The 16,701-nt window shown below is 47.3% G+C and overlaps 1 protein-coding gene and 1 non-coding gene across 3 annotated transcripts; one reads left to right on the forward strand and one right to left on the reverse strand.

Annotated features, from left to right (window-relative positions):
- Positions 1-3,624: 3,624 nt before the first annotated feature.
- GNAT2 (G protein subunit alpha transducin 2) lies at positions 3,625-15,114 on the forward strand. Of its 2 annotated transcripts, none has more exons than XM_008264735.4 (9): positions 3,625-3,763; positions 5,422-5,583; positions 7,035-7,077; positions 7,311-7,452; positions 7,998-8,155; positions 9,547-9,675; positions 9,916-10,045; positions 11,842-11,995; positions 12,438-15,114. In XM_008264735.4, the coding sequence occupies exons 2-9, from the start codon at positions 5,466-5,468 to the stop codon at positions 12,626-12,628; spliced, it is 1,065 nt and encodes a 354-aa protein (XP_008262957.1). In that variant the 5' UTR covers positions 3,625-3,763; positions 5,422-5,465; the 3' UTR covers positions 12,629-15,114. The 2 variants fall into 2 exon arrangements, with proteins under 2 accessions (XP_008262957.1, XP_069934027.1); XM_070077926.1 differs by lacking the exon at positions 3,625-3,763 and adding an exon at positions 5,231-5,315 and having other exon boundaries at positions 12,438-13,137.
- A 1,251-nt stretch (positions 15,115-16,365) lies between these two features.
- Positions 16,366-16,426, reverse strand: MIR197 (microRNA mir-197). The gene has a single exon (NR_162573.1). It is a non-coding gene; the product is annotated as a microRNA mir-197 (primary transcript).
- Positions 16,427-16,701: the final 275 nt, after the last annotated feature.

Here is a 16,701-nt window from a genome sequence, read left to right on the forward strand (position 1 = left end):
GCGAACTCCGCGGTGGGCCTGGCCCGGCGCCGGGTGGGGGGCGAGCTGTGCGCGCCAGCTTCCTCCTCCGTAAGGCGGGGGACGGAGCGGTGACAGCGCCGCGCTCTGGGGGTAAGCGGCGCTGGGCCCAGCGGGGGCCTAGGAAAGGGTAGCCGTGGTTAGCGGCTCGGGAGTCACTTGAAACCGAAGTGCGGCCCCTCGGGCGACGGCGTCCTCACCTGGGCCGCCCGTTCGGCTCGGGCGAGGGTGTGTCCTCCGATTCCATCTTCCCCCTCCCACGCTAACTTCTGTATTTGCCGGTTAGGCTCCGTAGCCCGAATTCCTGGGTTGGAATTCAGGACTTCGATCTCCTCCCTGGCTACCTAACTGCTTCGGTTTCTTGTGCTTTATATGCTGGTTGTTTAAGGTGAATGAGCTAACATAAGATAAGTGTGTATAACTGTGCCGGCCTGTAGTTACCCCTCAGTGTTCCTGCATCATCACTTCATTGGTTTGGCCTTGGACTTGGTTCCCAAGTGACACGCTCACGAGTTGATTCACCTTGCAGCCCATAAATTAGTGGAGCTGAGCTGTCTTGGGCACCGCAGGCACGCTGTCCGGCCGGCATCCTCACTGGGGAGGGGCACAGGAAGTCCCTAAGCGCTCACTGAAAGTCATTGTTATCCTGCCCCTGTGGGAGCCCTTTGCCCCCCACACCCAGCTGTGCTAACGCAGTCTGTCGGGTCCCTCCCAGTTCTCACCTCCCACGCAGCCAAGTTCCTTCCCAAACTCTGCCTCCCTCTGCCCTCCCCACACTGGATTCTGGACCCTGAACCCCATCCTCTGCCTGCACCTGGTGTCGCCTCCACTGATCCCTTGTCTCTTGCCCCACGCTTGGAACAAATTTAAACTCCATGGCTTTCGTAAACGTAGGGAGGAAATGCCTTCACCTTACAAAGAAAAAGAGAACCAGGAGATACCATGTTCACCAATCAAAACGGCAAAGCCTAAGAAAAACATATCAATGCAGGCAAGGGGATAGTGAAATGGGACACAGACACACACACACAGACTACCGGAGGCTATAAACATTGCTATTTGGTAGTAGATAATCAAGAATCTCATAAAGGTTCTTAAATCTGACACAGCTCTCCACCTCCAGGAATTTAAAAAAAAAAAAAAAACATTTATTTATTTGAAAGGCAAAGTGACTGAGAGAGGGAGAGACAGAAAGGTCTCCATAGTTCACCCCTCAAATGGCAACCATGGACAGAGCTAGGCCAGGCTGAAGCTGGGAGCTAGGAACTGCATCCTGGTCTTCCACATGGGTGGCAGGGATCCAAGCAGTTGGGCCATCTTCAGCTGCCCTCCCAGGCGCATTAAGGAGCTGGATCAGATGTGGAGCAGCCAGGATATGGGATGCCAATGTTGCTGGCTGAGCTGGACCCACTGTGCCATAATGCTGGCCTGGAAATTGTTTATTTTAAAAAGAGCTGCCAGAAGAATATGTATGCGCTGCAGCACTTCTTACCTAGAAAAGCTGAAAACTTGAAGATCCAGCATAGGGAAATGTTTAAATTATATGCATACAATGAAATATAACCTTTAAAAGCTTCTTAGAGAATTTTTTTAATGAAGTGGAAATGTTTACAATATAAAATCAGGTGAAAATGGATGCAAAAAAACTATACACACAATATAGTCCTAATTATGTGACATGTGTGCCAGAAAAGCACACCAAAAAGTTTACAAATGATGATCTGTGACTGGTGGGATTACAGTTAGCTTTGCTTTGTTCTTTATGTTCATCTGCACTTAAGTACTGAATATAGAGCATACCAACTGCTTTTAAAACCAAGCGGACGGAAATCATCAAAAGCTTGTGAAACTCCAGTCGCCCACACATGGACTCCCCCACCCAGACTCCCAGGAGTCTTTGGGGTTTGTTTTGTTTTGATTTATTTAGGCAGAATGACAGAGGGAGAGATCTTCTATCCATTGGTTCACCTCCCAAATGGCCAACTGGCACTCCAACACAGGAGTGTCACAAATGGTGGCACTGCAGTGCCAGCCCACCTGGTGTCAACTCTAGATCTCAAAGCTATTCTTGATGTGGCTCTGTCTGTTGGTCTCTGGGCTAAGTTTTGAGGTTGGGCTCTCAAGAGTGAGCTTTTAAAAAAAATCTCAAAAATCAAGCACTATGTATAATTTGTATTTGAGAAGAAAAGGGTGACAGTTTTCAGAGGACAAAGCCTTGCCTTGGGCCTCTTCAGCAGGCCCCCAGGGCAGACCTACCGGCCTGGCCAGCCGATAGGCGATAGGCGGCACTGCTTGCCCTCTACCCAACCCAGGCAAACCAGTTCCTCAGTCCCTGCGTGATCCTCCCTGGTCCCACCTGCAACACACCCTTCCCTCTGTGAGCCTCCCGTTTCCAGGCCACCTGCGAAGCGTGTGTGTGTGTATGCGCGTGTGTAGGAAGTATGCCCTGGTTACAGCCGAGCAAGCGTCAACCCTCCCCTGCCCCCGCCCCCTCAACCCCAGCAAGAATCCCAGTGGGGTTTCATTCTCTAGGTGAAGCTGAGCTTGGGGAATAAAGAAGTGAGTCAGCCATGGCCTCAGCTGTATCCCCACTCCCCCCGCCCCCGGAAGGCCCTAATGTTGCTCATGAGCCTCTGGGATCTTCCCGAGCTCTGATGCCAGGCTACGCCCCCGCCGGCTCCTTGCGGCCCGCCCAGACCCCGTGACAACACACTCCTGCATCTCTGAAGAGCAGCTTCTCTTCACTCCTGGCCTTCAGCTCAGTCGTGATGTCAGCCTCGCTGGGCCACACCACTCCTCAGACTTGGGAAAGAAAACTCACAGCTCCAAACAAGATCCCAATTTTCTGAACGATACCCTTTGCCTAGACCCTTCTGGAACCAAGCTGTTTGGCTTTTGCTCCTCAGCTTCCCCCAGCAGCCAGCTCTCCCCTGTCACTCCGGTCACACAGCACTGTTTATGCAGCACCAGGCAGCTGTAACCATCTGTATTTGCAAGTCACCAGTGGATTTTGGCCAAAGCCCTTAACCTGCCATTCAAGGCTCTTTGCTGGCTGGCGCATTTCCCTTTCCTGTCCTTGTGTCACAGCCTTCCCCTCCCCATGCCCTTTCACCCCAGCCCCGGTCACATCCAACTTCCCTGTCTTCTCTGAGCACACTCATGCTGCACGCCTGCTGGCCTTCCTCTCCCCAGAGTGCTTACCCCCACTCCTGCTCTCCTGCTCCACTTACCACCACCCTTTCCTTCCACGGCACGTGCCAGTCTGCGGGGAGACCCGCTGCTGGCTGCCTCCCCTACCAGCGGTGCAGGCTCCAAGTTCCCCGCATTTCCAACCATGGTGTCCCTTTAACTAACCTCTGACTTTCCCCCACCTCTTCCTCTGGACTGGAAAGTCCTGAAGGCGGTTCCTCACCTTTAAGTACAAATCCTGAGAGCCCCTTACCCGGGAGCCAGGCTGCTCAGTTTCCTTGGGAAACCATGAGTCCTTGCTCACTCAAATGCTGTGGGCAGAAAGGGCTGTGAGCCGGGACCCCCGAGCTCTGACTCGGATTGATAGGAACTTGCTTCATTGGAAGAGCGCTTTTCTGTGCTTCTGTCCCCTTGCCTCTCAAAGGGGAATGGCACTACATGCCACACCACTTCCCCAGCACGCTGTCACTCAATGTGGTGAGGAGCGGACTGGCCACAGGAAAGTCCCAGGAGCTGGCGGCGGGCAGCAGGGATCTCCAGCGCAGGCGGGCACAAGGTGAGTGCCGTGTTGGGTCTGTGCCCTCGGATGCCGGGCAAGGGCCAGGCATTCCCTCACTCAGCTTGGAAGCAAAGCAGAAGCTGCCCAGAAGCTTGCGGCGGTAGCCTCCGAAAAGGGAACAAGTGCAAATGTGTTCCCTGCGTGTGACACATGTCAGCGGTTCCTTTAGCAACGCCAGTGCTGCTGGGTTGCAGGAGATCACGCACTTGGCTGCTTCTGTGGGGGCAGTGGGAAGAGAGATCACTGTTTACTAAGCTGTATGACCTTTAACAGGTTGCTTAACGCTCAGGTCTCAATTGTCTGTGTGTAAACTGCGGACAGTGGCACTTGCCTTGCTGTCACTGTCGGGACTGACCCGTGGGAGCCACGAAGGCTGTCTAGTCTGGTTCCCGGCAGTCCCTTGCCTTCTACAGTGCAGCCTTCTGCGCAGCTCTGGCCCACGTGTAAATGAGCAATGTCGTGGGTAGGCAAGGGCAGGGCTGGCGGTGAGGGATAATTACTGAAACCTTATAGCCAAGATTCCAAGACGGCCACGATCTCAAAGAGGCTCTCCGGTTAGCCTGTAAGTCAATAAGCACTTGCCAGTTTCTGATTGGGAAAACGTGACCGCCCCGGATGGCGCCTCCGCAGTTGCCTGCCGGTTTCTCCTTCCTCTTGAGAGTCTGGGCCCGCAGACTTTCAGCTGAAGGTGGCGGGGAGGAGGCAGAAGATCAGCGATGGCCCAGAGTCCCTGGTGGGAGACCTGGGTTCTCTTTCCATCATCTCAGTCCAGCTGGCCCCTTCTGCATAACTCCAGCTCCTCGAGGGAAGAGCAAATGAAATTCCTCTTGTTCGGCTGCATGTTAGAATCACTGGGAAAATGTTTAAACCCAGACTGCACTCCGTATCAGCTACATCAGCCTTTTTTTCTTTCTTAAAGGGGGAGGAACTTACAGTGTAAAACATGCAGAGTTCTGCAGGGAGTGTTAAGTGCCAACAACAGAAGTATGTATGAGAGATGCGCCAACACACAGACCATGCTAATAGCTTCCTGGAGCAGAGGCCACTGGGGAAGCTGAGGGAACATTCCTAATTGTTCCAATGAAGGGCACCACCCCAAACAAAAACTTCTCGCCAGAACTAGCCTGCTGTGATGAACCCGTGTGCGTTGATGCCTCCAAGGCCTAGAAACCAAGATCCTTTACCACAGAGGAAATACTCCTACATGTGTGTCCCTCATCTCTAGTTCTGTGATGCCTGGGAGTCCAAGGAAGCAAGGCACTCTAGGGGGATGAACCCCTCAAAAGGATGGAGGTGGCCATTTTATTCCAAAGAGCTCAGGCACCGGCATCCTAGCCCTCCCGCCCCCCCACCCCGCAGCCTGCAGCCCGCAGCAGAATCCAGCAGATCACCTCTCTGGCTGCAGGAACACTGGTGTCTTTGCCCTTTGTCGTATTGACAAAGCTCTTAATTGGCTTGACCCATCACACCGCCAGCTATAAAGGCTACAGTCCCTGGACTAAGAAGTAGGTCTCCAGTGGGGTAGGGAGTCCCAGCAGAAGCAGGCAAGGTACAAGCATCTGCTCTCACTCAGCCTCACATAGACCAGCTTTTCAGGGAGCTGAAGAACGATACTTGATCCCAACTTATTTCCTTTTCTTCCATTGATCGTGTAGGAATCCTTATAGGAGATTAACAGCCTGAGGAAGGGACGAGAGAGATGGGGAGTGGAATCAGCGCTGAAGACAAGGAACTGGCCAAGAGGTCCAAGGAGCTGGAAAAGAAGCTGCAGGAGGATGCTGACAAGGAAGCCAAGACCGTGAAGCTGCTGCTGCTGGGTGAGGCGGGAAGACGGGCCCAGAAAGGAGAAGGCGGTGCTCCGTCCTGCTCTCCTGGGGGTCGGTGGGTTCCAGCCAACCTGGGGGGGGGGGATGGCAGGCTGTTTTTCTTCTGTCCTGTCGAGTCTCAGGCTAAGAGAGTGGGAGCTCGAGGGCTGAGTTCACATGGAGCCTGCAAGGCACCCCAGAGAGCAGGACCTTCTCTCACCAATGATTCAGCAGTCCCATACAATCGCACTACACAGTCCCAGGGATAGGCCCACTGGTTCCTGCCAAGTGCACTGGTTCCTTCTCCCTGCCTTCAGTAAAAATAATGTGGGGTAGGGAGCCCGGAGGGAAGAGACGGGCGTTTTTATCTGCTCCGGTCCCTTCTTGGCTTTCTGTCCAGCAGCAGCTGCCTCTAAAGCCCCGGCCAGATGGGAGAGCCATCACCTTGATGAGCTCCTAAGCAGATCACAGCCTGTGCTGAGGAAATGAAAGACCTCAGTGGGCCAGTCAGGGACACTGGCCGTGGCTACAAAGAGCAGCAGTGACAAACTTTCAGACCCTTGCTTAGGGAAAAAGCAGAAAGGTACCCGAGGCTACCTGGGGTAAGTGGGGTCTCCGCAGCAGAAGAATGGTGGTCTGGGCTAGGTTCCCAAGCCTATGAGAGGCCTGGGAAATGGAGCACCAGGCTAAGGCCCCTCTGCTTCCCCCTAAGGGTACACTGAAGGCTACCCCTGGAGGCTGGACCTAGAATCCAAGGAGCCCAGAGGTTACCCAGGGGGAAACGGAGATGTCAGGGCCACTAAGAGGTCTTTTAAGCCTAATCTGATGCCTTCTAGGTTCAGGATAAGCAGCTGAGGGAGTAAGCACAGGCTGAGGGATCAGGGTAGCAGAGACTAAGAGGGGGGTGAAGGGAATGTGTATTTCTGAAGGGGGAAAGCAGAGTGTGAATGATGTTGCTGGGTCATTTTAGTCAATAGAGAGACTCAAAATAGTATTTCAGTGATGTGGCATAGCCCTCTCCGGTCCTATCCCAAGATCACTTACGTTAAGTGGAAAGCAGGCAGAGAGGGGAAATGTGTTAAAAGGAATTCCCTTGAATCTATCAGGGGTTCTCACATGGGAGACTTTTGATCCCCAGGGGCCACCTGGAACTATCTGGAGACATTTCTGGTTGTTTTAAGTAGGGGACTGGGCCTCTAGTAGAGACCAGGAATACTGCTAAACATTCTACAATGCACAGTACAGCTCCCCACAAGAAAAGAATGATCCAGCCCCAAATGTGAACAGTGCCTTCATTGAGAAACTGCTGGAAACCCAAGCCGGAAGGCCTGAGCTCAAGGCTGCCAGAAATGGAGGGCAGCAGTTATCCCTGGGTTCTCCCCTAAGCAGCTTGGGAGCTCTGCCTTCTCCTGCAGTGCGGGGAGCGCTGGTACAGATGGGAGCACAAGCATTTCTCCTTCCAGGTGCTGGTGAGTCCGGAAAGAGCACCATCGTCAAACAGATGAAGTGAGTAGGCAAAACAGGCTCGGCTCGGGAGGCTATGAGGAAGTCAGGGCAGGTACCCAAGGGGAGGGGTCTTTAGCTGCAAGGAAGCCAGGTATAAGGGACCCGATTCCCAGTGCTGCTTGCCCTTCTCCCTCCCCACTTTGGGACAGCAGCAGGAATAGAGAGATTCCCAGTCCTTTAAGCCTGGTTACTCAGGTGCAGCTGAAGGGCTGGGTGGGTGCCTGCCCCTGCAGGATCATTCACCAGGACGGCTACTCACCAGAAGAGTGCCTGGAGTTCAAGACTATCATCTACGGGAATGTGTTGCAGTCCATCCTGGCCATCATCCGGGCCATGTCCACGCTGGGCATTGACTATGCTGAACCAAGCTGTGCGGTACGTGATTCATGCTATGCAATTAAGAGTGGAAGCAGGAATGCCTAATGAGAACCAGGAAAGTGGCCAAGACACTCTGAGGAAAGATGGGTCAGAAAAAAAGTTGTGTTGTCTCAAAGTCCCATCTGCTGGGCTTCAGATCTTTTTATTCAGCCCTGGAGAAGTAAGCAACCTCAACCTTTGCTTTCGGCTTCCTCTGCGTTTTTAATTTTATCATTTAAATTGCTCCTTTGGGCTCCTTGCCCCAGCCATGGAACTTTTATAGACTAAGTCCCTAGTTCCAGTTTTGGCCTTTTCCTCTATTTGAATCATCCACAGAAGTGATAGGTTTCTGTCTTCCCAGGGTCAGCTATATTGGCCACTGTCTCCAGCTAGAGAACACACCCAGGAGTTAATCAGTGTGTTTTCTTAGCATCCTCCCTGGAGCTGGTCTCCACTCAGGCTTTGGCAGCAAGGCAAAACGTTTCACACTCAGCAGAATTCCCAGAAGACTCCTGGAAAGCCATTACGCCTGTGAAGTTCTCAGTCGAGATTCTGCATTACAGGATCACGGACGACAGCTCAACAACCTGGCCGACTCCATCGAGGAGGGGACCATGCCTCCCGAGCTGGTGGAGGTCATTAGGAAGCTGTGGAAGGATGGTGGCGTGCAAGCCTGCTTCGACCGGGCTGCGGAGTACCAGCTCAACGACTCGGCAGCTTAGTAAGGCTCCGACGGGGAGGGAGATGTGTAGGTGATCCTCTGAATCGCACATGGCCCAAGATTTCCAGCATGGAAAGCTGGAGATCCACAGGCTGAAGTCAGACTGTAGGCCTGTTTTGTTAGGTCTGGGCCACAGGGCTTCCACAGTCCCCAGCAGCCTACAAGCTAAGACATGAAATTCAAGACAGAGGCACTCTGCCCAGCAGTCCTTGACCCTCCAGGACGCAGGAGTCCTGCAGGCCCCGTCAAGGCACACTTCTCTAGCTGTAACCTCAGGCCTCACTCAGGCTACTGGGCAGAAGCGAGGTATCCTCCACCCATAGTATCTTATGGCAGGATGCCAGGGCAAACCAAAGGAAGATGGTCAAGGATCAGACAGTACTTTTATTGACCCCATTTTATGGAAGGACAATTGAGGTTCAGAGAAGTTAACTTGCCCAAGGTTGTATATGTAAATAGCAGGGGCTGGGTTCGTGTCCAGGTCTGCTTGACCACAGAGCTGGAAGTTCTTCACAATCCACCATCATGCTCTCTTCTCAGATTTTCCTCCATTGTAAAATGGGAATGTGAGGTTAAATGAGAATTTCAGAGTGAAAGTGCTGGCCTGCTTTAGGCACGCATGTTGATTTTCCTTTCCTCACCATCTCACTTCACATCTGCCTACCTTATACCCATTAAAATTCTTTTGTGGTAACTTTCAAACATCAAAAAATATACAATAATATAATGAACCACCCAGCTTCAACAGTTAACTCACAACCCCTCATTTCATTTTACCTCTACCCCCACTGGATTATTTAAAAACAAATTTCAGGTATCATTTCATCCTAAAAATTGTATATGTACCTCTAAAACAAAGACTTTTAAAAAAGAAACCACCATATCCCCATCACATCTGATTATTTAATAATGATTCCTTAATATCACCAAATATCTAATTCAGCGTTCAGATTTCCCAAATCCTCTCAAACGCTGTCCCCTAATTTGATTCAGGATATAAACAGAGTCCATGCATTGCGTCCATGTCACATGTCTCTTTCATAAAGTCTTTTTCAGTTTGCTACTGCCACCTGCTTCAAACAGTAAACTTTATTCTAGGGTCTAGAAAGTGCAGTCAAGTGGATCGCAAGAAAAAGTTATGACGTGGCTTAAATGGCAGAGAGCCCCCACCTCAAATGAGTTTGTCCCTCAGCGACACCCGCCCCCACTCCACCTTCCTTTTATAAGGACATATAAAGGTTTAAAGGAAGCAATCCTAGACTTACCCATATGGATTCCATGCCTGTTTCTATCACAAAATTAGTTGCGTGACTTTGGGTAAAAACTCTTGGTCTCTCTTGGCCTTAGCTAAAGAAAATTTAGTCTCATGAATGCCCTCTGCTTTTCTCTAGCTACCTGAACCAACTGGACCGGATTACAGATCCTGACTATCTTCCTAATGAGCAAGACGTGCTACGCTCTAGAGTCAAAACCACAGGCATCATTGAGACCAAGTTCTCTGTCAAAGACTTGAATTTCAGGTGAGTACATGGTTTCATGGAACACCTGATACAAGTGTGGGATCCCAAAACCAGCCATGGGCAACTGCTTGGCCTCTGCTGAAGCCCAGTCTGAACTGTGACCCTGCTTCTTCCCCATTTCTTCCTTACTTCCCATTTTGCTGCTAAATGACCCCCACAATGGCTGCCTGTCAGTATAAACAGCAAAGGCAAGTGGGTCCTGTGGGGCATACCTATGAGAAGAGTTGCTTCTTCCCTCAGGATGTTTGATGTGGGCGGGCAGAGATCAGAGAGAAAGAAGTGGATCCACTGCTTTGAGGGGGTCACCTGCATTATTTTCTGCGCAGCCCTCAGTGCCTACGACATGGTGCTGGTGGAAGATGACGAAGTGGTGAGTAGCCTTGGCACCAAGCAGCTTTGGTAGAACAGGTTCTCCCCATGACCCATTCTCTAAGCCTTGTGTTACTCCAGTGGCTCCAACATGGGCGATGTCAGCTCACTGACAGTTCAGCAGTCCACTGGCTGACTAACTGATGTCTCATGCAGATAATTCTAGGGAAACCTCTTCTGCTGGTTCATAGTACTTCAGAGCTCCAGACTTGATAACAGTCAGCTTGGTCTCAGATTAGTCATCCAAGTATTCCTTGGATATCACAAAACTCATAAGAGAAATAGAGTATTAAAGAGGTAAAAGATCATCAAATAGGCAAAGAATTAACCCTAGGTACTCTCTCAGGCTGCCCATGGAAGTTAAGAACAGGAGATGAGAAAGAGCAGAGAAAATATCTTTATGGGGCATAACAGAAGGGTTGAGCTACTAATGTCACTTAGAAACCTAAAAATGTATTCACTATCAACAGGAGTATGGAGAGACTGGTAGGCCGGATTTATCACATGCCAATTCAATTGGCAGCCAGAGAACTAACTTAGGGTAGCTGTCATTAGCATGAAGAGATCGACAGGACAGGAGCACTGCAAGGCAAGGGTCAGAAGTCAGCCAGTTACCTTCTCTGAGTATGAGAAAGGATGTTAAAGGCATGGAAAACATTCACTTCATATAAACATCTGCTTCACCAATGGAGGCCTACAGCTTCCTAACGGAACTTCTCTTGCTTCAGCTTCAGTTCCCTTCCCTTTCCCTTAGTTCAAGTTCACATTAGCGCACTCTAAATATCTTCTAACCAAACTGTCTTACAGCACTATGCACTTTCTAAGAGCTCTTGCCCCTTTAACACTCAAGTTTCTAAGACCTTAAAGGGTTTAGTAAGAGTTCTAACAGTAATTAAGTATAACATGTTAATTTTTTAAAAAAATTTGGCAAAGCAATGGGAAAAAGCTATGAATTAGGGGTTTCTTGCTTTATCAGAGAAGACTGAGTCCATGTCAACTGAGAGCACATGGATTTAGGACTATAAAGGCCAACATGTTCCCTAAACACAGGCTGGGCTGGGGCACCGGGTAACTGCTAGACTCTGCAATACATGAGGGGTACTCAAAAAGCTCACAGAAAATACATATGATGGAAAAGCTGTATGCACTGATTTTAAAGATGCATCTTTTAAATCTCAACTTCTCACAAAGGAGTGATCAGAGAAGAAAATAAGAGAGCTGATGTGCTTGTGCAGAGTACTAGGAAATTCTCTAGCCCTCACCACGTGGTACTAGGGTCAAAAATATTCCTGTGGTGTTCCTGCCCAAATTGAGATCGGGAACTACATGACAGAAGCCGATCAAAATCATCCTGGAGATGCAAATGGGCATAAGCTATGCTGGGCCTGGTTTCAATCCTGTATCAGTGGCAGTTATGATGTCAGGGTCTTTAGCTGTGCCCTGGCTGTCAAAGACCTGCATAGCAGGTATTGTACATCTCTACACCAGCCACTCCATGGGTACAGCACGTACATAACCTGAGTTAACTTTCATAACAGCCCTGTAAATCAGGGAAACTGAGACTCAGAAAAGCGCAACAGTTTTTCCCAAGTCACACAGCTATTAAAATGATAGAAAGGGGATTAAAAGGAAGCCAGATCTCTTTCCACATTAAAAAAACAAACAAACAAACAAAGATAAGCTGTCCCCTTTTCTTTCACATGTAGAGCACTAGTCTCTCCAAGGGGAACATGAACAGGAAGTAGACAGATGTGCCATAAATCCATTCTGATATTTTATGGTGTTTCCTCTCACTAGAATCGTATGCATGAGTCTTTGCATCTGTTCAACAGCATATGCAACCACAAGTTCTTCGCTGCTACTTCCATTGTGCTCTTTCTCAACAAAAAGGACCTCTTTGAGGAAAAAATCAAGAAAGTTCATCTCAGTATTTGTTTTCCAGAGTATGATGGTAAGTGCCAAGGGCTGCAGGTATTAATAATATCCATATTACTATAGCCTTTTAGTAGTGACTGGCGATTGCCTCATTTCCTATGCCAAGGAGACACAGAGGAACTCGTCTGAAGGGAGAAACTCAGGCACTCGGTTACAGGGCTTAAATTCAGATGTCTCTGGAATACAGCAGACATCAGATGCAGAACAGCCACTGATTATACAAAGGATACCTTTCAGAAACCAAGGCAAAGACAGACACACTTCACTCAACTTCCTTGCTGCACTCAAAGTGAAAAACACTGGAGTGCAACAGAGGAGAGAAATCTTCCCTCCAGACACAGGGCCCCAGCTGCACTTGTCTGACACAACATTTAGAGGATCAGGTCAGTTACCTAAATATGAGCAACTGAGAGGGGTTAATTTCTCCTACTTCTTCACCACTTTTTCTGGAAAACTAGGAAACAACTCCTATGAGGATGCGGGGAATTATATCAAGAGCCAGTTCCTTGACCTCAATATGAGAAAAGATGTCAAAGAAATCTACAGTCACATGACCTGCGCTACAGACACACAGAATGTCAAATTTGTGTTCGATGCAGTTACAGACATCATCATCAAAGAAAACCTCAAGGACTGTGGGCTCTTCTAACCCCGCCCCCCCAGGTATACACTCTGCAAACAGCCTTGGAATCTGGGTCACTTCAAGCTGAAAATTGTAGGTCAGTGTACCTTGACACAAAGAATGTAACCATTCTCTCTTGGACATGGAGACTGCTTGACTGCAACAGGGCCTCTGGGTCTCATAGGTTCTTTTCAACGTGGGATAGCTAGTTCAGTTTAAAGAGTACAAGGCCAGCAGCTCCTAAGACCCAGGTTTCAGTACTGGTTTTGAAACTTAATATAGGAATGTGAATCCTTTGTTTATCTGAGCTTCAAGGTACTCATTTAAAATGAAGCCCTCCCTCCTTCCCTCACAGAGTTAGGCTGAGAAACACACACATAATGCAAGAGCAGGTACATAGCGCTGTGGTTACAATCACAGAAATAAGTCCTATAAAAAAAACTGCAATTTATAAAATTCTACACCTGATTTTTAGAATAAACTATCCCAAATAAAACAGCAAAACCTTCTACAGTCTGCAAAAAATAAAAAATAAACAACTATTAAAAACAAAACCTCAATAAATCTCCCACCCCTTTAACAGGCCTCTATGTGCCTTGGCTCAGAGATCTGGATCACTAAACAGGAACTGAATTTGTTAGTTTCTAAGGCACCCATCCAACAGTGATCATTTTATTAAGCACAAATTATCTCTGCCCCTCAGGCGTCAAACAGACTGAGCTTCCTTTATCTCTAAAAATAACTGCTCAGCAATACAAGATAATTCTTGACTAAACTTGGAGGACAGCAACATACTCCCCTGTAAGACACTGATGGTTTCACTGCTGCCACTTCTCTTGTCATAGAATTGAAATTAAGTGGGCAATTCTATAATTCTCATTTCAGCTACTGCATGTTCAGGAGAACAAAAGAGACAGCTGAGCTTACTTTAGGCACTGAGAATCTTTGCAGTTGGATCCACGTGATGTGGGCGGAAAACACTATCTCCCCAAACAGACCAGCAAATAAATTATTCCTCTGAACTCTTCTGAGGGGAAATGAAGCTTGCATTTATCATGACAGGAGGTGGTGAAGTCAAGTATAGATTTAGCATTTTACAACCACAAGCGAGGAAAGCTCTTGGCATCCAAGATTTATACATAATACAAAATGTCAGTTAAAACAAAAATCTGCTCCTTGCCAGAAACACCCATTCACACTTAGGCTGCAACTAGCAGTATTAATACTGGAGAGCCATTTGAGTATGGAATTCAATGAAGAATTTGCAGCTGTTAAAACTGGAGTCATTTAGTAGCGTTTCTGATTCCCTAAAAAGAAACCAGCTGAGGAAGAGAATTACCAGAGAAGCTACTCTGGCTATTACAAATTTTGCAACTTAAGCCCCCCCAAAAATACAAAGCACCAAAAACACAAACCCTGGGCATCCAAGAGTTCCCTGGGGACTACTCTGGCATATTCCAAATAGCACTAGTCATTTTACCTACACACATACACACACACACACACAGAGTTCTGATTCGGCTTTGCATTACATGAATCTTTCTGGCAATACGATGAAACCTATGGGCCCTCGTTTCAGAATATTGTTTAAGCATTTATTTACTTTAATCTGCCCGAAAGGCAGAACAACATACAGCACGAAAGAGAGAAAATATATTCCATACATGGGTTCAGTCCACAAATACTGGCAAAAGATTTCCTTACCACCATAATCTTGCCCATTCAGGCCCCACACATAATTTATCACATTTATTCCAACTCCATACAGGATAGCCTCACCTCCCCTCAAATTGTACCACACAGTTTGCTTCTCTGAATCTAGGTAGAAACTGGTATTGGGCCAAACTATAAATTGTAGCACCGGCTCCTTGGTTAGGAATATACACATACAACCTGCCCTCTAGTACAGGAAAGAAGGCAGAGACTGTGGGACAGGCCTTGTGGCAGAACTGAAGTCTCCAGCAGAATAAACAGGACTGCATTTTAGTTGTCTTCTTGTCTGATAGAAATCCCAATTTTTAACTGATTTATAAGCAAACCTAAACAAGTCACCTTGCATGAACACTTGGCAAAAATTAATCTTGTAGAATAGGAGGGGAAATAGTGCTTAAAGCAACATACCTGTTATACAACTGCTGTTTACTGAGCTCAAATCTAGTTATATTCAGAATGGCTTCGAGCTAAACTTTTCTGGCAATAAACCTTTTGGGCTCTAATCATCCATTCTCCTGTGTCTGAGAACAAAGGCGAAATAATTTTCTGACACCTCTACCCTAAACTGGGCTCTCTTCTGGGTAGAGGAAGAGTACCTTGCCTCCGTGCTCTTGATTGGTTCCCCAAAGGCAGAAACCCTTACCGAGTTTAACTGCTTGTCAGGCTCTCAGAGTTCCCAACCATTACAGCTAACGTGCACTTGTAGGACTGACTGGTTTTTATCTCCTAGATATTTTGATTATATACGTGAAAATTTCTCATTGTATGAAATGACTATAAAAATGCTTAAATTTACATCATATACTCTATTGTCTTTGTCTCCTTTTAATTGCACACTGTAAAGTACTGCTGAGTTTCATGTACCTTCTTCATACCCTTATAAACCATCAGAAATTCTCTTTTGTTAGCAAGGTCAGAAACAAATATTCTACCCTATTTTCTGGCACTGCAACCATAATTTTTGGAATACTAGTGTCAGAAGGAATCTAAAATTATTTCAGGCCATCACTAGCAATTTATACATTGGAAACAGAGGTGGAGGGAGGTAGAGCATCTTCATCAAAATCACACTGCTAGAAGGCAGAACTAGATCTTCAAAACAGACCTTCCATGTCCAAAGCAGCGGTCTTTCTACCAACAGCCCACATATGATAAAGTCAAAGGCATTTTCCCTAGCTTTTAAGCTCCTCCCATTCCCAGCCAAATTCTTGGTAATTTTTTAGTTATGCCACCTCCAAATCACAACTATTTAATAATATCATCTCCAAACTAAAATAAATAGCTTTCAAAGCAGAATGTGAAAAAATTATAGAAATCCCAATAATATAAATAGCTGTTAAGTTTGCTTGTTTGTTGAAGGTGTAATTTCTTACCCACACCCTTAGTGAGCAGAATCCATAATGTACTTCCCTAACAGCATGACTAAAGAGACACTGATGACAATAAACCAAGTGTAAACCAAGTTCCAATTCACATAAATCTGTGAAAAAAATTTTTTTTTACAAAATACAACCTGATTGACACAGAAAGACAGATACTGTATGAATCCATTTATATGAGGTCCCTAAAACAGTGAAACTCCTCAAGTTACGGAGTAGAGTGATGGTTACTGGGATCCGGGGGTAGAATGGGGATGGACAATTAATGTTGAAGAGGTACAGAGTTGCAGTTCAGAAAGAGAAGCATTCTGAAGATGAATGGTACTGATGTTGTGCAACAGCGTGAATGCACTCAGTGCCAGTGAACCCTCAGGAATGATTAAAGTGGCAAATCTCATGTTATGCATACAATAAAAAAAATGGGAAAAAAACATTAAAATTGAAATGTGCTTTGTTTTCTGTGGATGAGGATAACAGCTGCACAATAATTCAGTCTTAAGAGCAATCTAAAAGACACATTTGCTTATAACAGGTCCTACTCTATTAAGTCACGTACATGTCCCCCAAAGAGTCCAAATCAGAGTTCTTTCTCCCATCACCAAGATGAGGCATAGCAGCACGCAAAGCCCATGCTATAGCTAGAGATGCCGTAGACCAAAGTGTGCTGGCCACGCTGGGTGGAGAAGGTGGTGAAGGGTGAAGAGCTCTTACCTCCCACTACCCTCTCTACCCAGCACAGCCCCTGGAGCACAGATTCTCGCAGGACCTTGGTGTTGGGCCATGGACTGTGAGGGTGCCAGACCTCTAATGGTCCTGCTTGGTAAACACGTGAAGATGTTTCTGTGAGGGCAGACTCAAGATTGCAGAAGGGAACTTATTCTACATTTTGGCAAACTCTAGTCTGAATAGAAAATAAAGAACAGAACTGAAATGTAAAACAGAAATCCTTTTTACATTGCTTCACAAATTTTAGAACAATTTATAGTTCTATACTTAATTTTAGGTCTT

The sequence above is a fragment of the Oryctolagus cuniculus genome, chromosome 7 (assembly GCF_964237555.1).
Source record: "Oryctolagus cuniculus chromosome 7, mOryCun1.1, whole genome shotgun sequence".
Taxonomy (NCBI): domain Eukaryota; kingdom Metazoa; phylum Chordata; class Mammalia; order Lagomorpha; family Leporidae; genus Oryctolagus; species Oryctolagus cuniculus.